At 44.9% G+C, this 27,494-nt stretch overlaps 2 protein-coding genes across 4 annotated transcripts in view; both read left to right on the top strand.

Annotated features, from left to right (window-relative positions):
• The first annotated feature begins 2,422 nt into the window (after window positions 1-2,422).
• Window positions 2,423-7,190, top strand: si:ch211-254p10.2 (solute carrier family 40 member 1). Its single transcript, XM_010884573.3, has 5 exons — window positions 2,423-2,445; window positions 2,847-2,939; window positions 3,186-3,464; window positions 4,344-5,027; window positions 5,365-7,190. The coding sequence occupies exons 3-5, from the start codon at window positions 3,188-3,190 to the stop codon at window positions 5,628-5,630; spliced, it is 1,227 nt and encodes a 408-aa protein (XP_010882875.1). The 5' UTR covers window positions 2,423-2,445; window positions 2,847-2,939; window positions 3,186-3,187; the 3' UTR covers window positions 5,631-7,190.
• An 8,927-nt stretch (window positions 7,191-16,117) lies between these two features.
• Window positions 16,118-27,494, top strand: part of LOC105018831 (rap guanine nucleotide exchange factor 5) — a 31,851-nt gene continuing 20,474 nt past the window's right edge. For 2 of the 3 annotated variants that reach the window (XM_010884572.4, XM_029115897.2), the window contains exons 1-2: window positions 16,118-16,705; window positions 26,902-27,044. In XM_010884572.4, the coding sequence (XP_010882874.3) occupies window positions 16,511-16,705; window positions 26,902-27,044 (338 nt within the window). In that variant the 5' untranslated portion in view covers window positions 16,118-16,510. Of the gene's footprint in view, window positions 16,706-22,299; window positions 22,398-26,901; window positions 27,045-27,494 lie in introns of those variants that run through there. The other variant, XM_029115898.2, reaches the window with a different exon arrangement.

Raw genomic sequence — 27,494 nt, forward strand, 5'->3', positions numbered from 1 at the left:
TAGCTTGAATTCCAGCTCTCAGGAAAGAGGAGCACCCCTATGTAGGCTACATGGCAAAAGACACCTCGTAGAGGAGCACCAGCAAGGATTCACCATAGCATCAGAACCAAGGTGATGTTGGAATTGTTTGGACTGCCTTTACATTCTTTTGATTGTCCTTTGCGTGGTCTTTTTTGAATCGTTGGCTTAGTTTTGCTCTGCCGCTCGATACACGTTGAAACAGCAGAGAGCTAGTAATGTTCACTTTTAATGGATTTTATTTATCTTGAGTGTGAGTGTCTTCCCTTGAAGCGTTGCTAGTGTCAGTTGAGGCTGACTGGAGGTGAAAAGAATGTTTAGCCTCTTGCAGATCATTTGACCTTATGACCTATAGGTGCCATCTTACACAGTTTAGGCCTCAGGAGTTGGATAACAATGCTATTTCAATTAATTTCAGGTGGACAGTGGCCAGAAATATTCAAATCAACGTTTGCAGTGCAATATAGTTTCTCGTAGACAATCATTTGTTCAAGATGTTGGTCTGAGAGGTTTTCTGAGAGGTGAAAGGGCGTAATTGAGAGTGGATGTAGAATAAGGTCCAATGTGTAGGGAATGGTAACTGCGGTGCAACATTGAAGTATTCAGCCTCCGGTGGTTGGCCTGTCGTTTTATACTGCTTATTTGTTCTGGGCTCTTTAACAGCTTTGAGATTCTATGAGAAGCACCATAGAAGTTTAAAACTTCATTTGTTTTTTAAGGTAATTCCCTCGAGGTCAGAGTTCAAATAACAACGCTGAATAACATAACATCTGATGTTATGAAATGCTACCGATCTGTTATTTACGGTTTAGTAATGTCCCGTAGAAAGCCTCTGTTATGGTGATGTTATGGTTATGTTTTTTTCTGGAATGGCCCCTGGTAAAATGAGAATAAAGAAATGGCCAGAAATAAGTGATTCTGGGGTCCCTCTGATTATGGCATAGTCATCTAAAGATAACACATTTGATCATGTTCAGGTGAAACAAATGGGCCTTTTCAAGTACACAAATAAACGTTTTAAAGAGAAGAGTGACTGAAGTGAAGAGCAGACATGAGGAGTCAATAGCACCTGCACATTTTATGACCACTGCTACTATGAATTCGACTTCTGAAGACTACTTTTAGTGTTGGTTTTTCACATTTCTAGAATATGCCCTTTGAGCTCCGCAATGAACCCAAATACCTTGGATTGAGACGGCCCCTCGTTGATTCTAGTACTGTAGTTGTCTGACCCATGACCCCTGACCCGGCTTGGTCAATGTACAGGCGATGTCCCTGCGAGCCGATGCAGCCCAGTGTGAAGGGGTGGTGGTGGAGTTTGAGCCTGATGACGTCAGGGATGCTCGGGCCAGGAGAGCCAGGACTATACCAGGTCAGCTTGGCTACGGGGGCGTGGGGAGAGACAGAACCTTCCCAGACTCCTGACCTTACGATACACATACAAATGTAGATATGAAGATGTAACAACACGTTGGGATTGTACTGACTAGCATTATAGAGATAACTAGCAGCTTAAAGATAATATACATAATTTTTCAGTTTAAGCGGTGAGGAAAGACTCCTGCAACAATGATTGTACAGCGATTTGCAGCATGTGTTTTATAATTACTATATCTCCAGTAATGTTTCATGCTATTGTTTGTGTGTCTGTTGAACTTACCAGGGTCAGCCCTCATCTACCTCAGGGGCCCTAAATTCCTGATCTATGTCAGTGGAGCACTGTCCATGTGGGTAAGAAGCCTTTTCATGTATGGAAAAATGGATAAGACTACACAGCCGTCCTGGCTGGCCACTAGGGTTCATTACATCAACCTGGAACTGTCTTGTAAATAAATGCATGAAGGAAACAACTAGTATTTCTCCTAAATGGGTACATTATAAAATACAAAAGTGTAAAAAAACGTCAAAAAGCAACAAAATGAATGTTCTCCTCCAACATGCCGACTGCTTGGCTCTCAAACAGGGTGACCGCATGTGGCACTTCGCCATATCCGTGTTCCTGATCGAGCTGTACGGTCGCAATCTACTGCTGACCGCAATATTCGGCCTGGTGGTTGCTGGGTCAGTGCTGCTGCTGGGGGCGCTGATTGGGGACTGGGTCGACCGCAACCCCAGAAACAAAGGTCAGACCTAGTGCACTAGAAATGGGCATAGAGTAGGCGCCACTCGGAATGCAGCGCTCCTGCCTTTCTCTAACACCAATCGTGTATTCGTGGTCCCAGACAAGGGGCTCTGGAATTCACTGTTACAGGATGACTCACGTTCTCATCTTTCACACATCTCAGTTTCTTCTCCCTCCTTGGTTTTATAGTGGCTCATGCATCGTTGTTCGTTCAGAACATTTCGGTGACGGTGTGTAGCATTGTGCTCATGTTGGTCTTCTCGTATAAACAGTGGATTGAGAGCATTTGGGATGGCTGGCTGACTGTGAGTACAACTTTCCCTTTCTCGCACTTACTACACTGACCGTTCTAATCCGCAGTATGGTGTTTTTTTACGAGATCCAGATCTGGGTTTAAATAGTATTGGTTTTCCTTTCAAATGATCCGCCTGTGCCCAATTGAGCGCACTCCAACCCCTCCAGACGGGCTGAGTCAAACGCTATTTGACTCAGTTTGAAAGACGCAAACAGATGTTATTTGGACCCAACTTTGTGTGTCAGGCTGCGTGTGCTGGCGTTATGATGGGTTATAACTGCTGCTGGTTCTACTGGGGCTGTTGGTGTGTCCACGTTGTTTCCGCTGCTCTGTGCTGTCATGCGTAGTAACGTGTTGCATCACAAAACTTACACAAGGTGGTTTGTTATACGGTGGTGATCATCCTGGCAGATGTGGCTAATCTGGCAAGCACGGCGCTGACCATCGCCATCCAGAGGGACTGGATCGTGGTTATCACCGGCTACAACCGCGGTCACCTCGCCGGTGAGACTTGCAGGCCTGCCACAAGCTACAGTATTACATCAGGAGGAAATGTTGTTTCTGTTTCAGTGGCTGAACTGGCTGGTGAATATGGCAAATGAAGCTTATCAACTAATCTGTGTTTGTAACATTACAATAAAGTAGACGATATGCAAATTTTCCGATTTGTTAAACACTAGTATCACAGATGCTGTAAAAGCCCCAATAAGAAACTAAGTCCCATACTTCTGGTTTAACTCTGGTCTGAAGGGATGAACGCTACCATGCGGCGCATCGATCAGGTGACCAACATCCTGGCCCCACTGGCCGTGGGACAGGTCATGACCCTGGCCTCCAATGTGGTTGGTTGTGGCTTCATCCTGGGCTGGAACCTGGTGTCCCTCATAGTGGAGTTTATCTTTTTGTCCCGGGTCTACCGCATTGTCCCGGCACTGTCCGTCAAACCGCCCGCACCTGAGGATGACCAGGGAACCCTGCAGACACCTGCAGAGAGAACAGACAGATTGGTGGAGAGGAGGGGGTCACAAGGTAAGTGTCCTGGTAACTCTGCGACTGCATGGATAAGGTTAACGTCGAGTGAGTAAAGTGATCTGAACTTTTTTTATCCAATTCATTCATCCATACAGTGTAATATCCTGGTATTTGGAACATGCGACTTTAGGATCTTCACGTAAGAGAACTATTTAAAGAACACTGTTTGGTTCCACGTAGAATCCTGTTAGGTTTCTTAAAAAAAAAGTGTACATGGAACACAAAATGAATTAACATGGAACCAATAAGATGGGTCTCTGGGGATTACCATGGTTCTTCCATTCTGGATCTCTGTTTTCTAAGAATGTAGATTAACTTTACAGTGAGGTTGGATGGAATGGGTTGAAAGTTCTGTAAAGTCAAGAAACCCAACTGCAACAGAACAAAGTGCATATCATGTAGATGCGTATTAAACAGTTGTATAACTTGCAAACAACCTTGTTAAGTAAAAGCCACATTTTCTATATTCTGTTGATTTTGTTTTGTTAACTATATTTATATTTGTGGCAAATAAGTTGTAATAACAAAAAAAACACTACTATTTGTAACGCAATCTGACAGTTTGACTGAGCATTATCTGGAAAATCAGCAGTTTAAAGAAACCTCAGCTGTCTAATCACGTTCAGATTTTTTACTACTGATATCCAGTATATCCACTGCATTCTGTTGTTTGGGTATGCCACACCATTCTTTCTCCAAAACGCCAATAATTATTCTAATATAATTATCCTTTATTTTGGAAGGAAAACAATTTCAATCACTTCAAACTAAGAGCTGATCACATTTCTTAGACGTGTGCAAACACTGGGCGTTAACCTTAAAGCTAGTGGATGATGTGGCCAATTTAAGTGATGCTAGTCCTCCTTCACTTGACAGAGCAGAGTGGGGCGGTGGCCTCGGGCCTCCCGGACAACGACGGCGACGTCAGCCTGAACCTGAAGGAGATCACCAACCTGCCTCTGTGCTTCCGCCGCTTCCGCTGGCTGCTGAGCACCTGCATGGACGGCTGGCGGGCCTACTACCGCCAGGACGTCTTCCTGGCCGGCATGGGCCTGGCGTTCCTCTACACCACCGTGCTGGGCTTCGACTGCATCACCACGGGCTACGCCTACACCCAGGGCATCAGCGGGTCCCTGCTCAGTCTGCTGATGGGCGTGTCGGCGATCACAGGACTCATGGGCACGGTGATGTTCACCAAGCTGAGGAAGGCCTATGGTTTGGTGAACACGGGCATCATCTCCAGCTGCCTCCACCTGGGCTGCTTGCTGCTGTGCGTGTGCTCCGTGTTCGCGCCCGGCAGCCCCATGGACCTCAGCCTGCTCATGCCCTTCCTGGACGCCAACGTGTCGTCCGACGCCGCCAAGGGGCTGGTGGCGGGCCGGAGGCAGAAGCACACCTACCCAACGCGGGGCGGCATCAACCAGCCGCTGCTGCCCGACCGCTCGTCCATTCACTGGACCAACAACACGGTGCTGTTTGAAAACATGCCGTCGGGCACGGCGCCAGAATCCTTCATCTCCATAACCCTGTTGTTCTTGGGCGTCATTACGGCGCGCATCGGTGAGTAAGAGAGTCACCCAGGCCCATGACTATTCCCTAACTTTTTACCTTCCTGATCTCCAAGCTAACGGTCACAACAGCATGGTACAGGTTTCTTGCAGAGGATGTCATATTTGTTACAGCTATTGCCCATGGCAACGTTGCCTTTTGTATACGTTTTGGATCGCTCTGGTAGCAGTAAATCCAAAGCTCCTAAACATACATAAATGTGTTATAGCAACAAAACAAGTGCCAACTGTGATTTCACTGAGCATGAGTGAATAGGCACGACAGGCCTACATCCCTAGTTAAGATATCTACAGTACTGTATTTAAAGCACACATCCTATGTGTTCCAGGTCTGTGGTCCTTCGACCTGACTGTGACCCAGCTGCTCCAGGAGAACATCTGCGAGTCAGAGCGCGGGGTGGTCAACGGCGTCCAGAGCTCCATGAACTACCTGATGGACCTCCTGCACTTCATCATGGTCATCTCGGCTCCTCAGCCGCAGCACTTCGGCATCCTGGTCATCATCTCCGTACTGTTCATCACCACGGGACACACCATGTACTTCCTGTACGCGCGCAAAGCCAAGAGAAAACCCGGCGGACGCCTGGCCACGTAGGGAGGACGCATGGGGTTCCACGACACAGACCGGAGACTCAGACCCGAGCGCCCCAAGACTCCCCCGTGCCTGCACCCGCCCGTGAAATGGATCTCCCTTCTCCCCTGCCCCCTCTGCACGCTCACTGCCCGCCAACGATGCAACTCTGTGAAGCCCTCGGGCCTTGCCTCCATCCAGCCATTCGTTCATTTCAGCACACCCCGTGTCGTCGTGTCACCCCCCACCCCCCTAAAAAAACGGTCCGCTTCCTTCTCCCCCGCGTGGCGCTGCGTGGCCTGGTGCCGAGCAACCGCGGCAGACCAGCAGAACTCAGGTGAACCACGGCAGGAGACGACTTGTCCCTCCTGTACATAGGTTGACGTGGCCGCCGCAGATGCATTGTGGGTAGGTTCTCCTCGGAGGTCAGCGGGGGGGCTAGAGACGGCAGGCGGCGCAGGCAGCGTACGCCTCCACAGCTACTTTGGATTACCGCCAGGACTTCGCCGTGGTAGTCTGTTAACCCAGTCGGCTTTTTGGATGGGAGTTGGATGGGTGCATGGATTTTTCTAACCCACATACAGTAAAGAACTGGGAGCAACGAGGAACCAGGATGATAGTAACAAAAAGAAGCAGGAGCGAGAGGCTAGACAAGCTTTAACAAGGGGCATGCATGTTACTGATCCGTCCACTTGGAAATAATCCAGGAAGTCCAAAAAGGAAAACTAAAGGGAACTTGGTGTCGGAATTGTGAGATACTGAAGATTATGAAGTAGGCCCCCCCCCTTAATGGACAGAAGAGGAAGGATGTAGTGTAATCTTCTCCTGGTCTGTTTCTCTGTGGATGAATCAGGCAGACATGTGCCTAGCTTTTAAATTAATCACTAATGGTGCATAATATTGATTGGAATAATTACGTAAGAAAATATAGATTTATAATTCTAACCGGATAACAAGATCATGAGAATCTATCGAGAGAGTATATATCAAGAGAGCTAAAAATAAATGATATTTACAAATCCGAATATATAAATGACATTCTCTTTACACAGATTTATCATAATGACCATAATTGCTTGTGTACTTAGATAACTGAAAATAGCTTCCAAATTGTAAAGATTTTCCTTCACATAGAAACAGAGTGATATTAATGCAGTTTGACAAATTTATAGCAACCAGATTTCTCCTTTTAATTTTGTGACATGTGTTGACATCAGTGTTAATTATACTGATACAGTATGTATGGTCTTGGATTTAGGCAGTGTTGTATCACACAAAAAAGATCTACCTAAGCATCCTGTCATGTTATCGTTCTCATGAACTAAAGCAGAACATTACCTCAGTACAGTACAAGAAAACCGTGTTTTAAGACCGGCTTGGACATTTCTTTCATCTGCAGTATGTACGATCATCTCCTTCCTGTACAGTGGCAATATCATCAAAGTTAAACTCTTTGTCATGCAAACACCACCGCATTGCAATTTATTTGTTTTTATAACATATTTTTCTGTGACGTAATGTTGACTTGCATCTATAATTTGAGTCCTTTTCTGTTTCCGACTGTTATTTATAACCAGGCAATAAACACGGATTAAGATATCTTTCTATTTGGACTTAAAATGTTTTGTAGAGTAATGATGAATCCAGGGGAGGGTTTTGGGAGGGAGTAGTACATTTCTAATAAGTTTCACATGAACACAGTATAGAACGTTCATTCTGTCAAAGAGAACACCCCAAAAAGTCACGCACCACTCTGGCCTGCTTCTGAATACACCCAGTCTCAGTTAATCACCTCCATTTCAACCTTCCTGAGTTATTGTCCCACTTGGACCGTTCCCCAGAATGTTGCCTACCTGATACCATATATGAATAATGTCTGTCCCTCCTGGACGTGCATATTTAATGCGTACATTTCCCAGATTCTCAGCTTCATATTTGCAGTAGAGATTCTGCTGACACTTGCGCTCAGGGCTTAGTGAGGGAAGTTTGGAAATGAAACCACAGGTGATTCCGGGTCCCCAATTAATCAGGATGCAGACCTAGTGCCACCCCCTCATTGGCGCACATGTCAGAGCGAGGGAAAGAACTAGGTGAAGGAGATAGAAAGTGAGAAACGTGAGAAACATAGAATGTAGAACGATGAAGAGGGATAATGAAGGAGTGGAGGTTTGGATCTGTCTGTGACCCCCTTAGCATTCTCCATCATGGGTAAATGGTTGAGGCAAATTCACCTGCAATTTCTCTCAAGGCCAGCAGGGGTGGATATCGCTTTGGGATTTCAGGTTCAAGAATTCTCAGAGATGCCTATTTAGGATGGCTTCAGGCAGTGTTCAATATAACCCAAACCAATAAACGTATACTGGACCGGATTCTCAAAGCCCCTCAACTCTCCGGGGCAGCCACACGTTGTCAGAGAAGATTAGGGTTATCAGGAGAAGCCTCTGACGTGAAGCCTGGCACAGTCCAACACTGTCAGTCTGGATTACATCCATCAGATGAAATGATACCTCAACGTTATTCTGGGCCCACTAAATGGCAGCCGTTCGTACTATTATAATGATGACATATCATTGTCCTGGTTTGACTGGTGAATCATCTTAACGATTTTATAATTTACAAAAAATATAATAATATTAATAATGCTAATAAATAATACTCATCCACTTATAATTATGGAGTAGTTGAATGCCAAATAACAGTTAATTTCACATTATCCACAATATTTTGTTTTCATTTTTTTGTTAGACTTATAGTTCGTGGAGTTGAAGTGTGTCCGGCTTCTGGGACTCTCTTCATACTTCCTCTGCCCTAGAAACTGGATTAAAATGGATTTTCACTATAAATGGCACCCCAGCCCCAAGAAAGTGTGCAACTTCTGACCAGGGTCCATAGGTGTCTGGTCAAAAGTAGTGCACTTGACTGCAAAAACTATGCTATCCTTGGTGGGGTTGTTTTTTGAAATGGGAAGAAACCCCCTGCAGGTATAGAGAGAACAGGACTGTTTTAAATGCCGTTTCGTCTAAATAATGGGGTCAACGACTGTGATATCTACATGTTACCTACGGAATTTCACAACCCTGCGCAACATATAAAGGAACAGTGACGTAGATGTATGTCAGCCTGTCAAAAACCTTTACAGGCTGATTTGTAATAGTATATAAATAAAAAAGGTACACTGGGGCCATTGCATGAGGTAGAGCTGGACAGGGCCGTAGAAGGGCATCAACCCAGCAGCAGGGCGAGTATCTGCTCCTTTGTGTGAAGAGAAACAGGAGGAGCACTGGCAAAGCCCTACAAAATAACCTCCAGCGGGCTACTGGTGAGTACGTTTCTGACCAAACTGTGAGAAACAGCCTTCATGAGGGTGGCATGAGGGCCCAACATTCTCAAGTGGGACCTGTGCTCACAGTCCAGCACCATATTGCTCGATTGACGTTGAGAGCAGGTTAACACTGAGCACATGTGACAGACGTGAAAGAGTCTTGCGACGCCATGGTTATTGTTATGCTGCCTGCAACATCAATCAGTTTGGCGGTGGGTCAGTGATGGTCTGGGGTAGCATATCCTTGGAGGGTTGCACGGACTTGTACATGCTGGCCAACAGTACCCTGACTGCTGTTAGGTACCGGGATGAAATCCTCAGACCCGTCGTCAGACCTTACACGGGTGCACCATTCGCCGGCTCACCAGGAGCATGCCCAGACGTAGTCAGGAGTGCATACAGGCAGGTGGGGGCCATACACACTACTGAGTCACACTACTGAGTCGCAAGTTGGAACAGCCTGTGATTGTTTACTTTGATTTTCGGTTTGAATTCAGACCTCAATTGGTTGGTGATTTTGATTCCCACTGACCATTTTTACATAATTTTGTTCTCAATGAATTACACAATGTACTGTAAAGATTTTCATCTTAATATATTTAATTCATCGAGACCCCATGTGTGATTTCGGTGTTCTCTTAATTTTTTAGCATTGTATATATTAGCTAAATATTTGTGTCCCAAAAAGTACATTGTCGGGAATAGCTTTGGTGCCTCTTGTCAACCCCTGCTGTAGAGTGACTACATTCTCTGGCTCAGTCCTAAATAGATTCTATTTCCCACTGACCAGAAACTTCATAGGAAATAGGGTGCAATTTGGGATGCAGCCCAAAAGTCTTCAGGCACATTCCTCTGGCCAGGAGTTGCAGATGCCTGACAGATCACACACCTGGACAGGACCACTATTTTAGCTGAGCAATTCTTATTTTACAGTCATTGAAAAGCCGCTGACAGTTGCGGCACAGAACCATTCGTTGGTTCTGTGCCACAAACAAAACGTCTGTCTTTTAAGATTGTGGTTGTCGCCGCAGAAGCCTAAGATTAAAGATCTGTGGGGACGAAGAGTGATTAAGGTGCATTGAGTGATACATCAAAGTCCTGAAGATAATCCTATCCACTTTAAGAAAAATAAAATCACATGAATCTTAATATGCCTGCCACTTGGATTTGTTTCTGCTATTGAACTCTTTTTGCTGAATTGTCTATTTCCACTGAAAACCAATCTCATATTTAGACCTTAATTAATAACTGAAGAATCTGTCTTGTATTTCATGCCTTTTCACCCAGCCCATCTTCCTAATGTGATATTTGTTTACAATGTCTTCATTGCAAATCATCACCATGATTAACACATCGTAATGGAGAAAATGTTGTCTGTTATAAAGCCAGAACATGACCAACCACTTAATCCAACTACAAACAGACCTTCAATTCTAATTTATTTGTTACTTTAAGCATTAACTTTAGCCTGTCTGGAAAGCCCCAGTGGGCAAGTTTTGCATTTTTGAAGCGACTTCATAGTTTTCATTTCGGCATGCAACTCAGTCAAGCCCTGCTAATGTACCTGAACTTATTTCAGCAGTATTTGAACTCAGGTCTGGTAATGATTGGGCTCTCTGGGGAGATCTGTGTTGCAGATAGTGCCCCTAGAATCACCACAGAAAACATCCAGAGGCTCACCAGCTGCATGAATACCAGGGGGAGACGGCTTGACTTCAAGTCACGCATCAGCCTTCTCCTTCTGCTTTTCCTCCACTGACTGCACTCCATGATGACTGTACCTGGAGCATTTCTCAGTTCTGTTACAGAGCACCGGGCTTCATCTGACAACCTATCCACTGTTGAATGAGTGAACAAGTCATGCATGATCGTAAATAATGTATTGTCAAAACTACACCTGTCTTGAGTAATACTCAGAAGTACAGTACACTTAGCATGCAGCCCAATGCTCAGGCCTGATTTGGCAATGGCGTAAAAAAAAAAAGAAAAAAAAAAAAATTCCAGCTATTCCATAATTTGGACAACTCCCATTTGTTATTCTCAGTAACAGCTAATCGAGCCGACACACACAATAACCTTTAGCATATAGAGCAACAGCAGCAAGACAAAACCCCTGTGGTGAAATAAGAGTTATGACAGGTGTCTACCGTCCGAGCATACCAAAACACCCGTGGTTGCCGTGGTTCCCCCAGCCTGACTCTGTGACAGCAGATCTGCCCTCTCGTCTACAGTGATGTATTGGATGCATTTGTATTCATTGTGCAGCTGGTGTTTCTCTGCAGCCCTTAACCACTGTGGGCTAGCTCTAAAGTGGGTGCTTGGGAGTGATGTACAGTTTAGACCAAGGCTCTGCTACTGAACCACTGGTGTTGTTCAACCTGTAAAGACCCTGGGCATATTACGAATGGCACTCTTGTCCATGTTCTCGAGATATGTTTTTTTTTTCACCCTAGTCTTCTTGGTCCTGGTAAAACATAGTGCACTACCATATAGATAGAATAGGGTACAAGCAGACTTGGCATGTGTTAGGTGTGGGATTCTCAAAGAGAATGAATGGGAGGACACCTGCAAACTCCTCATGGCTGTCCTGGCAAGAACCAAACCTAAGCTCAAATGGCGGAGAATGCAAGCAGGCATACTGAGCCTGGACTTAGAGTAAAGGGGTGTTTCTCATTTAGTGTTCGCGTACATCAGCTGTTTTCACCCATGCAGTGGGCGACGCATAAAGGGCTTCGCTAAGACCCAGAGAAGCAGCGCATTGCTGACAAGGTGAAAAGAGATAAGAATTAATGTCACACTAAGAAATAATGTTCTCGTTTTACCCTGCTACGGCACAAATGTGCGCGGCGGCCCGTGTGTAATTACAACAAGCTCCAAACAAGCCTCCGTATGAAACGTTAATGTCTGATAATACAAATCCATTCATCTAAGGGAACATAATTAAATAACCCCGTAATTGGGGGGCGGGGGGTACTTACATGTTCATAGGAAAAGAAAGCACTCAACCAAGGAGGAATTACTTTTCTGTTCCTTCAGCCTTCACATATCGTTCATTCCATCCTTTTGTTTTCTAAATGTTCTATGTTGGTTTGTCTTTAAGGCAACAAATTTGGTGTGAATAATGTATTCACACTGAATAAAATATTCACACACATGAAGTAGAATGAGAAGGTACTGGGCTTCGCCGTGAACAAGGCATATTGTGAAATGTCGATACCCTGGTGCCCTTGACATTTAGGCTGTTTAGTGAGCCAATATTTGAGGTAGATTTGGACTGATGCCAGGTCAGATGAGATTATGAGGCTGATGGTAGTGGTGTTGAAGCTCAACAGTTAAACATAACTCTTAAAAACACCTGCATTGTTGAGTGAGCGACCCAGTCATACTAAAACCTGTGGTAAAGAGAAAGTTTCTTCTAAAATGTGTTTTCCTGAATCTGAGCGACACTATAGGATATATGAACTCTAGCCCCAGTGTCTAGATCAGAGAGATGCAGCCGGTTGGCGTTTTAGTGTTAACACTTTAATCCACAGTAATGAAAATACTGTATTTCTAAACATGAACACACTCTAGAATCAAACATTTCTATATCAATTTGGATTGAAGCCCATTAGAATTGACATGGACCAGAACATGGCTCCCTTACACTCAATCACACCGGCCTAGTAGACACTGAAACAGGCGGCCGGTAGCAGCCGACCCAAGGGAAACCAACATGCAAGACACGCAGTCCTCCAAGGAAACGCAAAATACGCAGGTTATCTATTCACCACCCTGGAGCTCGATCAGCAACTCTGTTTAGTGTGCCTGCTGCCCAGCTCTAAGGGAAAGCCCCTGCACTGCCCTCCCTACTGCGGCTATCAAAAGCGCCTCCATCTCCTGCGGCCACCCAAAGCGCCTCCATCTCCTGCGGCCACCCAAAGCGCCTCCATCTCCTGCGGCCACCCAAAGCGCCTCCATCTCCTGCGGCCACCCAAAGCGCCTCCATCTCCTGCGGCCAATAAGTACCCTGCTGGCATGGGAGAAACTGTCCATGTGTTCACTATTACCTGGATACTCCAAAACCTGGTCTTCATGGAGGATTGGTGTCAAGAATGCCCTCGCTGAAAATCCATCACATCAAAGTTGCCTGAATCACTAATTGGATACCACGAAATGTAGGTGGAGAAAAGGGTAAAAAATGTATTGTGAGGCCCTGGGTAGCTACAGTGGTCATGTCAGTACAGTACAGTTTTCTCTAATTACGTTTAAACATGAATCATCCATCATCCATTATCCAACCATTTGGTCCTCTGACCTGTCTATGGGTCTGATCGTACAAAGACAAATGTGCAGGTTCAGCCATCTAGCATGTAAAAAGAGAATAGCCCAAAGCAATGTACATTTAGGTCCAGAAATATTTGGACACTGACACAATTTTAATAATTTTATCTCTGTAAGACACCACAATGGATTTGAACTGAAACAACCGAGTGGCAGTTGAAGGGCAGACTTTCAGCTTTAATGCAAGGAATTGTAACCATTCTCATACAGTACACAGTCCCCTTATTTTATACATTTTCAATACTTTAGTAGAGAATCCTTTGCAGGCAATAACTGCTTGAAGTCTGGAACGCATGGACATCACCAAACGCTGGGTTTGCTCCTTTGTGATGGTTTGCCAGGCCTTTACTTCAGTATGTTTTGGGTCATTGTCCATCTGTTAAGTGAAATGCCGTCCAATCAACTTTGCTGAATTTGGCTGTATCAGAACAGACACTATATTCCTATACATTTCAGAATTCAGCCGGTTGCTTCGGTCTTCTGTCAATTCATCAATAAACCCTAGTGACCCAGGCCCCTTGGAAGCAATGCATGCCCATGCCATCACACTGCCTCCAACATGTTTTACAGATGATGTGGTATGCTTCGGATCATGAGCCATTTCAAGCCTTCTTTTTTCTTCCCATAATTCTGGTACAGGTTGATCTTAGTTTCATTTGAATGTTATTCCAGAACTGAAAGTCTAATCTGGCCATTCTATTCTTGAGGTTTATGAATGGTTTGCACCTTGTGGTGAACCCTCTGTATTCGCTCTTTTGAAGTCTTCTCTTTATGGTTGACTTGGATTATGATTTGCCTGCCTCCTGGAGTGTTCTTCACTTGGCTGGATGTTGTGAAGGGGTTGTTCTTTACCATGGAAAGGATCCAACAATCATCCACCACTATGGTTTTCTGTGGACGTCCAGGCCTTTTTGTGTTTCAGAGTTCACCAATGGGTTATTTTTTTCCCTGAATGTACCAAACTGTTGATTTGGCCACTCCTAATGTTCCTGCTGGATGGAGTTTTTGTGTTTTTGCAGCCTAAGGATGGCCTGTTTCACTTGCATTGAGAGCTCCTTTGACCGCATGTTGTGGGTTCACAGCAACAGCTTCCAAATGCAAATGCCACACCTGGAATCAACTCCAGACTTTTCACCTGCTTAATTGGTGAAGAAATAACAAAGGAATAGCCCACACCTGCCCATGAAACAGCTTTTGAGTAAACTGTCCAATTACTTTTTGTCCCTTGAAAAAGAGGGGGCTACATATTAAAGAGCTGTAATTCCTAAACCTTTCCTCCAATTTGGATGTGAAAACTCTATATTTGTAACTCTCATATAACTGTATTTGTAACTCTAGATAACAAAGAAAGTGCTTACACTCATCATTAAAGCAACTTATTGTCCCACAGGCCCACCTACCAACCTATTGATCCTGTGACCCACCAACACTCGTCCTTTAACCAACCTATTTATCATTTGAGCTGTCTACACTTGTCCTTTAACCAACCTATTGATCATCTGACCTGTCAACACTCTCTCTTTACCCACCTGCTGGTCATCCAACCTGTTCATACTCATCCTTTGACTGTCATCTCCCCATACCCAACAACAGATGTGTCAGGCGTTGTCAACCTATTGGACGGAGCAAGCGGGGCAGCCAGCCAGGGCTATGGACTAAAAGTCCGGAAAGGGGAGCTCTCAGACGATTGATTGAATGGTTTTACTTCCATTTCGACTGAGACAGCACCTGCTAGACAGCACCTTGTTTCATCAGAACCCACATATGTCTCTGTCTTTAGGTTATCCAGTGCAATCAGTTGGTGGAAGCAGGCTATTTGAATAACAGCAGGATACTATGCTGGTGGTAGGCCATTGTTCATGCTCGGCTTCGTGGGGGTTGAGGGAACATAAACACCAAAGGTTGTGAGGTATAGTGAATTCCTGGGAACTACTGGGACAGCACTGCTATATCTCAATATGTAAAACCTACGACGTGCAAGTCTCAGTTGATCCTTCAGAGTCAGTGAGGAATTTATTTGACTGCATGTTTCTGTTCATTGAAAGAAAGGAGAGGTGGTGTGTGACTAAACAGGAGGAAAACAGCACTGTGATCAGCACTCAGGAGATGTTGTGTGCATCCAAAATAGCACACTGTTCACTACAAAGTGTGCTGCCATACAATGTCATTTTGGATGCAGATGATTGTAGTGGATTACAATTATGATTGAAGTGGATTACAGAGAAGAAGGTCACAGAGGTCATCCATCCTGAATAATATACCCCCAATTGGACAGAAGTGGATTATGGAGGAAATTGAATTCTGGGGGAAATAGGATTTCCAATTTATTTTAAACATCATTAACTTATTATACATATATTTAATATACACCAGTGTAATGGCGTCAGAGCGTCATGTGACATGAAGTCAGAGAATCACATTTCACTGTCTTATATTCTACATAACACATATTCCATTGTGGAACTAAACATGCCACCCAAGAGATCTAAATATATTTCTGTTAACTGAATCTGGCACCTGTGCTCAGAAGCACTTGTGAGGTATGGTATGGCCTGGGACATTTAAAGCACTTTCAATTTCAGTCCGCCAAAAAAATATTTTATTACCTTTTATTCAATATCCAACAATACAGAATAGCTCAAAGAAAAGAGGTTAGAGAACATTCTAGGTCTCTCTTTATGTGCTCTCAGGGGCTTCCCAGATCTGTCCGGCTGGCCCCTGGTGTTCATCTAATCTGGCTCAGCCCATCTCTTCAGCCAGCCTGTACAGGCTCAGTCCCGTTCGGAGCAGACTGGGAAACTTCCTCTGCGGGGGCTGGGCTTCGCCAGATGTTTCCTGATCCCAACTGCGTGCGTTCCCCACTCTCTCCCCTCCCTTCCCAGCAGTGAAAGGGAATGGGAGGGAATGAGGGAGTAGCAGTCAGTCTCTCACACACTCTCTCTCTGGCGTTGAGCAAAGGGCATAGAATAGGGCACCTGGAATCCTTGACGCTTCACAGCACTCTGTCTCACTTCTATCTCTGCATCACTCTTATCTCTGCGTCTGCAGCCCGGGACCACGCAGCCAGCTGGAGGCGTCGCTGTAGCTTCCACAGGGAGAGAAGGCCGTAACTCACCTGCGCTGTCTTTCTCTTACAAACACACACACACACGCACACAGAAGCTGCCCAGCCGAACCCCTCACACACCTTTGGAGTGCAGCGTGAGAGGGGAGCAGCTCTCCGACACCCTGCCTGTGTGAAGGACTCGATTCCGCGGTCATGTCATGGGACTGTGGCCTGAGGTACATGTTCTCTGTGTCCCCGGCACTGCAGCCCGGCAGTGGGGGTGGGGCTGACCTGCACGACAAGGAGGATCTGTCCCGTCTGGAGATGGTGCAGAGGCTGGCCAAGGACGGATGCCGCTTTCTCCAGAACCATGGCAACGGCAAGGCCCCAACGGAGAGGACCGCAGAGGTGAGGAAGAACGTCTCGCTACACACCGTGAGCGCTGTGACAGAGCTCAAGATGACATTACGCACACAGCATTGTACACACACACACACACGTAAACACACTAGAGAGACAGCGTCACTGTGACACAGCAGAAGACAGCATTATCAAACACAAACACACAGTATCATTCTGAATCACTGGAACCCTGAAACACCGGGATGACCTTTTCCTTTAACCTTTATTTAATTAAGTCAATTATAAACAATCTCACATTTTCAATGACAATCCGACCAAAGGCATTCAAGCGCAAGACAGCATACAGAACCACTTAAAATATGTCAAAAAAATAAAATAAAAAATGAACAAAGAATTACAATATAAAAACACAAATAGACATTAAATGGCACACATATGCATAGTGGATTGTGTATTACAGTCAGAGTTTAACGGCAATGTCACCGTTAAAGTACAACGGTGCAGCACATGAACACGACAGTAACAGAGAAAAAACACGCTCCCGTTCTATTTTCCATTACATTGTAGGAAGCATAATGGCAACAGGATAGTGGTGAGGAGTTTCTGTTTCAGTCAGTGCTCATATTGTCTAGCTAATCTGTTTCTATCCTAATTAGCATACTATTCCCATCCACTCCCAGTCAGATTAGAAAGCACGTCTGACTCTGGGGATAACCACTGGATCGGGGCCACCCAAGGCCCTGTGTGTCTATGTGTGTTTTTGTGTGAGTAATAGTGTGTTGCTATGTTTGTGCCTAGAAGCTCCCACCTCTCCGAGAGCCAACCATTCATCAAACTGATGTTAATTTGTTATCTGGCTTATATTGGGAAATGCCCCTGTCATCTCCCAAGATGAATTCAGTCATTTGTATTTTCCCTATGTGCCTGGGAGTGGGATCATGCTCGCTGAATGATTGTAAAGCGATCGATAATACAGGACACAGTAGTGCTTCAGCTGGGTCTGTGTTGGCGAACTAGGACGGCCTCGTCAGCACACCCTCTTTTTCAGAGAACTAGAAGCACCTGTTTGCGGTACGTTTCCTCACACCTGCGTGAATCAGTGCAGTGAATTCATTTGGATTGGACCTGAATGCTTTGGCAAATGAAAGACCAACCTCTATCCGCCGGGACAGGGCTAGTGACCCACGCCGCTTGGATCACTGCGTTATTTGATGTCTTTCTTAGCTTTTTTTTTACACCCAGTGACTCAAATTCGATATCCTATGAACCTGTGCTGCACAAATCCAATGCAATCTAGTTCCTAATTACGAATGTCAATAGCCTTAACTGAATCCATTCTGAGCTTTATCAGGGATATTGGCTGGTGGCGATTGCCCAATCCATGTTTTGTCTTATTAAAGCAAAACCCAATTTTAAGAGTTCAGTAGATTCAGAGTAAGACTGCTGATCTAGGAAGAGATTACACCTGTCCCAAATGTCCCCGGGGCGGCGGTTCTGAAAAAGGCGACAATAAACCTGATTCCACGCAGCCACTCTGGAACGCTCGGCGCTTGGTGAGCTCACCACACAGGCTCAGGTTTTCCCTTCCTGCCTGGCCAGCTGTTCCTCTATCTCCAGTGCAGAATGGTAGGACACAACAATGGCAGGAAGAGCTGACACAAGTGCAACACGCCAGTGGCTGTCCCCACAGCCCCCCCATGCCAAGACATTGTGTTGAATTCTGGGTGGATTTTGACATGTTTCATTGCTGCTTGTCCCTGACCTTTTAATACTGTGGGTGTGTCCCCAGGGGCACTAAACTCCCCATTTAGCGCACTACTTTGAGCAGGGCTCTGTGTGGTCAAAAACAGTGCCCTACGTGGATATAGGTGGCATTTGGGATGCGGTCTAGAGCAGGGGTTTTGACCGCAGCCTTCCCTGACATAATTCTGCAGAACCAACTTGGCTGTTCTGTACTTCACTGTAAACTGGTGTGGCTTTAAGCATCATGATCAATGTCATGTTCTTTTTTAATGGGACTACTGCGTCAGGCTGATGTCTCCACTAGGGTTTGCCTCAAACCTTTTTTTGTCTCAAACGTTTTAAATAGATCACAATTCAAAAGAATGCGAAACATGTTTTCGTTCTGAGGACTCATGTTTGTTGGTCGGACGTTTTTATAAGCCCAGATCTGACTTGTGGTGTGGTTTTGTGATACCATAACAGTCATGGCTTATGTGAAGTGTTCCTGTTCAAAGGTATGGAATTAAAAGACACCCCAGGAAATCCAGTGCACTCCCTGTAACATAATGCATTATAACACCTCTGACCTCATGAAAACACCCTAAATTAAATCTTCAAAGTGACGCAGTTCAAAGACTAATACATGTTCTGTTTACAGAACTTTTGGGGTGTCGGATTATATAGAAAGTATGTTTATGTTTACTGTAGATTAATGTGTGTGTATGTGTGTGTGTGTGTTGAAGGGGGCACTATTCCCAATGTGTATCAGTTCATAAAAGGGTTCCAGATGAAAGCTTTGACACTGATGAAACTGCCTTCCCTTTCAGGACCCATTTCCACATAAGTGAGCTGCTTTTTGTGTATACAGGCATAGGTCACTTAAGCAATATGGCACGATGGTGTGTGGTATATGGCCAATATACCACGGCTATGGTCTGTTCCTTTACCTGATGCAGATTACCTGGAAGCCCGTAGCTGTGGTCCTCTGGCCAAACCCACAGCGGCCATACTGCATTTACAAAACGCTTTCCGAGTTGTGTTTCTGTCATAAATGTTGTGTGCACTTTCACATTCAATAACCTTTTGCGGTTCGATTAAAATTGACTTTTAACATCCTGTTTATATACTGTCTGCTCAGCTAATAGTCCCACGCAGCTCAGCTGGTAGATAACGGCCCCAGCAACACCAGAGCTCAGGATTCTATTCTCATTATGAAAATGCCTGCCTGCCCTCATTGGATAACAGTCCGCTAAATGACTTTCATGTCAATAATTATACGGTACACTATATTTTGTATGTCATAACTCATTCTAATGTATAGCTGTGCAAGCAACCAATCAACTTTAATTTGATTTATAATAGCTACAGTGTTTCTTGAATAAACACACCAATCTGAAAGTAATGAATTCTGAACTGAACCTGCGATGTTTTTCAAAGCTATTTGTTGAATAAAAATGTATTCAGTCTTTCAGTTTATTTGCTTCTATTCTAACTTGATATCAGCGTAATAACTGTACGCTGCATACCTTCAGTCAGTGGCATATTCACACTGCCACCTCTAATGCCGTACTCTGTGGAACCTCCAACCTGTGGAACACATTTTATTCCCATACAATCAGGACAAATAAATATTTAACAAAGATAGCATTCCACTGGACGGCACAATGCATTGCATGTACTTTAAAGTGCTACACATTGTTCTGAAAGATACATATTTTTCTGACATTTTTATTCTCCTGGACAGATGCAGGGGGGAAAGAGACATAGACTACTAAACAACCATAGGCCCTCTATGTATTGGTGACGTAGACTACCAACTGTAAACCACTAGACCACCATACTGTCGACCACTAGACCACCATACTGTAGACCACTTGATCACCATACTGTAGGACACTAGATCTAGTGGACCACTAGAACACCATACTGTGGAGCACTAGACCACCATACTGTAGACCACTAGATCACCATACTGTAGAGCAATAGACAAGCATACTGTAGACCACTAGACCACCATACTATAGACCACTAGATCACCATACTGTAGAGCACTAGACCACCATACTGTAGACTACTAGATCACCATACTTTAGACTACTAGATCAGCATAATGTAGACCACTAGACCACCAAACTGTAGACTACTAGATCACCATACTGTAGACCACTAGACCACCATACTGTAGACTACTAGATCACCATACTGTAGACCACTAGACCACCATAATGTAGACTACTAGATCACCATACTGTAGAGCGCTAGACCACTATACTGTAGACCACTAGATCACCATACTGTAGACCACTAGATTACCATATGATAAACCAGTAGACCACCATTTTGTAGACCACTAGATACCCATGCTGTAAACAACTAGACCACCATACTGTAGACCACTAGATACCCATACTGTAGACCACTAGATACACATACTGTAGACCACTAGACCACCGTACTGTAGAGCATTAGACCACCATACTGTAGATCACTAGACCACCAGATTTGGTGGTTCTTTCTAATCTGCCACCACAACATGACTTCTGCATGGCATTGATCAGGGCCGGTTCTAGCATTTTGAAGGCCCTAAGTAAAATGTGTTTTTGGGGGCCCCTCTTTTCTATTGGTCCGGTGCTCACTAGCGGACTGGGGACACCTAGAGGTCAGGGGCCCCAGCCAATGTCGGTTATGCCTAGGGCTGCCCCTGGCATTGATTATGTGACTTGTCTTTGCTAGGAGGTCTGTGTTGATATGGAAGGCAGGGCTTGTTATTACAGTGTTCCCCAGGCTTCTGTTTCCCTATATTAGAGTACTCCACCATCTCCCACATCATTGCATAGAAGGCACTGGATCCATGCTCTCATCATCTGCTGCTCGTCTTTCTTGCTATGTCTTTCCTAATATATTTTTTTACATTCACATATGTAAGATCCACTTGAAGTCAAATCAAACAGTTTAGATTTGTGCTGATGTACTGATTCCCAGTGTTTATCTACTTCCAATGTAGAGCCAATTCCTCGAGGCTAATATGGAGGTTAACAACCAAAGAAGGAATTTGAGTACTTCACTTCTGGATGGTAACCAGTGACACTTGCGTCACGTTAAAAAACATATACTCTAATGAAGAGCCCCTTAAAGTCTTCTTATTCTCAGGTCCTGTGATACAAGTTATATCCTGAGAGAGAGCAAGGTCAGAGAGTGAAAAGAGAGCAAGAAAGGGTGAGGAGGACAGAGAAAGAAAGAGAGATAAAGCAAGCAGGTGAAAGAGAGAGAGAGGAAGAAAGAGGGAATGTTCTGTATATCTCCGTTGTATCAACAGGCTCCAGTACTGAACAGAATTCCACATCTACACAGTCTACAGACCCCCAGCATCTCTCACTGTGCCTCGGGACTTGAAAGGTGTTCCCGCTCTGACTGAGACGTTTGACAACGTACGATTTGGCTGATTAGTTTCAACTTGATTTCCTGAATGTATTACCTGCATTAACTGTAGTAACTGAAAATGTTAAAACTGTACAGACTGTGAATTAACTAAAGCATTCCCAGGTGTGGGTGTGTGGCCAGTGTGTGGTGTCTGACGGCAGAAGTGGGTCCGGAGACTGGGATTAGAGAGTCTGACCAATAACCTGGTGGATAGATTGATTCCCTGAGCCAGTAACTGAGTCTATACCTTAGCCAGTAACTGAGCCAACTAGTTGAAAAAAGGTTTTTGTTCTATCATTGAGCAAAATAGTGAACTGTAATTGCCCCCAGGGCTCACAGTGTGGCAGTCATTTCATCTCTTCAACTGAGAAGGGTTGGCTTGAAATGGAAGCCACATTTTGGCTGGATTTGTGCAGAAAATGATGTAATCCTTTAACTTGTAAATAATATGACTGCATATGACACCTAACAGATTGTTACTTTTTTACAGTGATGATGTTGGGGAACATTCCAGTGTGGCAGTAAAGGTCACCATGATCTCTTCAAGAGGAACACTGTTTCTGACAGGCTGAGAGGAACAGAGATACAGAGAAAGGTAGACAGAGAGATTCATCATGGTGTGCAGGCTGTGTTGGGGGTTAGTCATGGTGTGCAGGTTGTGTCAGATGTTAGTTATGGTGTGCAGGCTGTGTTAGGGGTTAGTCATGGTGTGCAAGCTGTGTTAGGTGTTTATCATGGTGTGCAAGCTGTGTTAGGGGTTAGTCATGGTGTGCAGGCTGTGTTAGGTGTTAGTCATGGTGAGCAGGCTGTGTTAGGTGTTAGTCATGTTGTGCAGGCTGTGTTAGATGTTAGTAATGGTGCTCAGGCTGTGTTAGGTGTTAGTCATGGTGTGCAGGCTGTGTTAGATGTTAGTTATAGTGTGCAGGCTGTGTTAGGTCCTACTTAAAATGTGTGTTTACTAATTTTATATGTGCAAATCCCACCATCACTCAAATGTCATGAATCACTGCTTATGTCCCAGATGGCCTAGTGCACCACTACCCTATCATGGCCTAATGCACCACTACCCTATCATGGCCTAGTGCACCACTACCCTATCATGGCCTAGTGCACCACTACCCTATCATGGCCTAGTGCACCACTACCCTATCATGGCCTAGTGCACAACTACCCTATCATGGCCTAGTGCACCACTACCCTATCATGGCCTAGTGCACCACTACCCTATCATGGCCTAGTGCACCACTACCCTATCATGGCCTAGTGCACCATTACCCTATCATGGCCTAGTGCACCACTACCCTATCATGGCCTAGTGCACCACTACCCTATCATGGCCTAGTGCACCACTACCCTATCATGGCCTAGTGCACCACTACCCTATCATGGCCTAGTGCACCACTACCCTATCATGGCCTAGTGCACCACTACCCTATCATGGCCTAGTGCACAACTACCCTATCATGGCCTAGTGCACCACTACCCTATCATGGCCTAGTGCACCACTACCCTATCATGGCCTAGTGCACCACTACCCTATCATGGCCTAGTGCACCACTACCCTATCATGGCCTAGTGCACCACTACCCTATCATGGCCTAGTGCACCACTACCCTATCTGCCCTGTCTGAAGTAGTGCACTACATTGGGAAAAAGGCTGCCATTCGGCATAAAGCCATTATACAGTACACATCATACTATGTAAGGAGATGCCAAAAACACATTACCATGAATGGCCTTTTTGGAGTTGCATGAAAAGAAAAACCCTCCCTGCTGCAATATCTGCATCCCAAATGACACTTTATTCCCTACGTAGTCCACTACTTTGATCCAGGATTCTTGGGGAAGTGGGTGTGATTTGGGAAACTGCCCAAATCTTCTGGTATGATTGTGTTAAGCCTGTGTTAGAGGATTCAGTCTGCTTCGTGACAGACAATGTGTGTGTGTCTGTTCATTCATGCGTGCGTGCATGCGTGCGTCCATGCTTTGGGATCAGTTTAAGTGCAGAAGGTCCCTGGATGCCTCAGTGCAGTAGGCAATTAGAGCAGAAAACTGCCGTCACTTCCAGCCTGTCTGCTTGCCTAATTGCATGTCCACCAGCAGCAATGTGCGTGTCTGTGTGAGTGAGTGTTTGTGTCCACCAGTATGAGTGTGTGGCGTACAGTAGACTCTTAGCACTGTCGAACATTCAATAGGCACCAATTATCCCAGTAACAGACATGGTTTCCTATTCCCCATACTTGCCCCCATGGGGCTTTGGTCAAAACTAGTGCACTATACTGTAGTGATAGGGACACATTTGTAGTGCGGACAGTCACTTTGGGCTTACTGACTCCTAAATGTTTCTTCCACTCATTCAATTGGGTTATTATAACAAGTATATACTCAAGACAATGCATGGATCATTTTCAAGCACCTGATAATTAATGAGAGGGAATGGATTTTTACAATCACCCTCACACACCCATCACAATCACTATTAAGCATCTATCACAATCACAAGTGAATGTCTATCACTATTGCAGGTATATCACAATCACTACTACAGGTGTATATCAATCACCATTACTAGTGAATTATTGTCAGAATTTGAGGTCTATCAATATCGCTATTATAAGTATATTACAATCACTACCACAGGTCTATTACAATCACTATTAAAAGTGTATCACAATCACTACTACAGGTCTATTACAATCACTATTATAAGTCTATCACAATCACTACTACAGGTCTCTTACAATCACTATTATAAATCTATCACAATCATTACTACAGGTCTTTTAGAATCACTATTATAAGTCTATTACAATCACTATTATAAGTCTATCACACTCACTATTACAGGTGCATTACAATCACTATTATAAGTATTTCACAATCACTATCACAGGTCTATCACAATCACTACTACAGGTCTATTACAATCACTATTATAAGTCTATCACAATCACTACTACAGGTCTCTTACAATCACTATTATAAGTCTATCACAATCATTACTACAGGTCTTTTACAATCACTATTATAAGTCTATCACAATCACTACTACAGGTCTCTTACAATCACTATTATAAGTCTATCACAATCATTACTACAGGTCTCTTACAATCACTATTATAAGTCTATCACAATCACTATTACAGGTATATTACAATCACTATTCTAAATCTATCCCAATCACTACTACAGGTCTATCCCAATCACTACTACATGTCTATTACAACCACTATCACAGGTCTATCCCAATCACCACTACAGGTCAAATACAATCCCTATTATAAGTCCATCACAATCACTATTAGAGGTGTATTATAATCATTATTTTAAATGTCACTTTATCGGATGTATCTTAGTCACCAACAGTCTATAGTATGCAATCTGTACTATGCAATCTTTCCTTGTTTTGATGTAGAATGAAAACATTCAAGGAGACACCACTGGACATGACGGAAGGCTGAACGTGGCCCCCCCAGAAAAAAACGACAACCTTATAATTATAACCACTGTGTTACTTGCCCTGCCCTCCAGTCCGACCAATATCCCCTGGCTTAAATGGTTAAATCTGATAAATGGCCCAATTCTCCAGGAGTGCCTGTGTAACTCCCTCCACTGTAAGCCTAGTAGGCAGATTACGGTGATGATGTAGCTCTTTTCCTCATTTATGCACCCTTCCAGACATTATTGTCTTATTGAGCGACTAGCATCAATAAAGATAATGAACTCATGTGCTTGATTGGGACCTGAGGGAGAGAAAAACTGTGGTCACATGCAGTGTGCACAATTCTAATACCTGTACGGTACGTTTGTACTGTGTGCATATATACGCTCTCAATACAGCGACACCAGCAAAAATCGAGCCTCTACAGCAACACTAGCAATAAACTAGCAATAACATTTAACACCGTTACCAGAGAAGGTCTCCCCCCATTACAATGGCCCAAACCTCTACAAATGCCCACACAAACCTGGCTGCACAATGTGAGTACTAGGTTAGTGAATCGGCACGGATACAGGCATTCATTGTGCTTCACAGTGTACATATTAGGGCATTCTGCGGTGACAGACTGTGTTGCTGGTGGTCTGGTCTGTTTCCCTGGGCAAAACGACTGACGTTCACCTGTGATCTAGACTGGAGAAGAGTTAGAGGGGGTGGAGGACACAACACACGTAAGCAGCAGCACTTTGTTCTTCCCTGTGTGGGAGGAAAGACAGGGTACGTGAGAGAAGGAGGGGGCGGGGGTGCCGGGGGGGGGGCGGGGGGGGGGGGGGGAGCAGAGAGATAAAGAGGAAAAGGGAAGGAGAAATTACCAGGCTAGTGGATTTACAATGAGACTGACGGTCTGGAAGATTGACAACTGTGTGTGCGGTTGTGGTTCTGTGTGTATAAGTGTGTGTTTTGCGTGGGTCTGTTTGTTCATGTGTGTGTGTGTGTGTGTGTGTGTGGTTGTGTTTGTTGAGTGCCTGCATATATTTTGTGAATGCGTGCTCTCCACCTGTCCCTATCTGTCTTTGTCAGGAAACCCTCACAACACAGAGTACCCAGAGCCGGCATTAAAAAATCGGAACTAGGCGATCTAAGCCCAACAGCAAACCATTAAAAACCCTGAATTAAGTAATCTAAGGCCAACAGCAAACCATTAAAAACCCTGAACTAAGTCATCGAAGCCCAGCAGCAAACCATTTAAAGTCAGAGTTTTTACTGCGCACAATAAGCCCTGCTGCACTCTTGAAAGCACAGTCCCATAAAATCCCGTTTGAGTGTTCCTGAACAATAATAGATAAATCATGTTCTTGGAACAGCACCCATTAATTAATATCCTCTGAGGAACAACTGTTAAATTAAATATGCATGAGTTCGATGATGTGAATGTAAATACAATTCCTGAATGGTTCACTGATAAAAAAAAAGGAATTAATTTTTATTCTAATCTATGGAGAGCTCTCCCTTTTATTCAGAGGACTGAATTTGACGAGGCTTTTGTGATGGAAATCAATGGTGATGTGGGGAGAGGAGAAGAAAAGACAGGGAATCTCCTTAATGATTATGCACCTCCCTCCCTCCCTCTTCACCCCCACCCCTCCCCAACTCCCTCCAGGGCCACAGTGACGAGGCAGTCCGTGTTTGTCTGCGGGAGCGGGGCCAGGACGTACTGACGCTCCAGAGGGCGTCGTCGCGGAGGCCGGCCCCCACCGCTTCCTTAGCCGGGGGAGGGGCGAGAACGGAGGAGAGGGCCAGGAGGTAAGCCTCTCTTCTTTTTCCACCCCTCCCCGTTTTTCCTCTCTCTCCTCCCTCCCTCTAGCCATTCGCCTCCTCCGTCTCAGGCACACACACACACGCACACATCTTTCAGGCGGCATGCGCTCGCATTGCAGCCCCCTTGCACACAGACGGATGGACGCGTGTGTGCGCGCGCGTGCGCGCGCATGCGTGCGTGCGTGCGAGAGTAAGTAAACCGGGAGTGCGAGTCTGAGCACCACTTACTGGCAGGCTGGCTGGGTAGACGTTGGGGAGTGTCTCTCTGTCTCAGCCCGGGTGAAAGGAGCTCTCTCTGGACTAGGGGATCAGGGGTATCAGACGGACCTTGGGCTCCACGTCAGCTGCAGCAGGTGGACCGAGAGGTGGAGGGGCCGATAGGACGGACTGGGTGAATGGGGCGGGGGTGAGGGAAGGCTTGCAGCAGTAACCACG

Source organism: Esox lucius, chromosome 20 (assembly GCF_011004845.1).
Source record: "Esox lucius isolate fEsoLuc1 chromosome 20, fEsoLuc1.pri, whole genome shotgun sequence".
Lineage (NCBI taxonomy): Eukaryota > Metazoa > Chordata > Actinopteri > Esociformes > Esocidae > Esox > Esox lucius.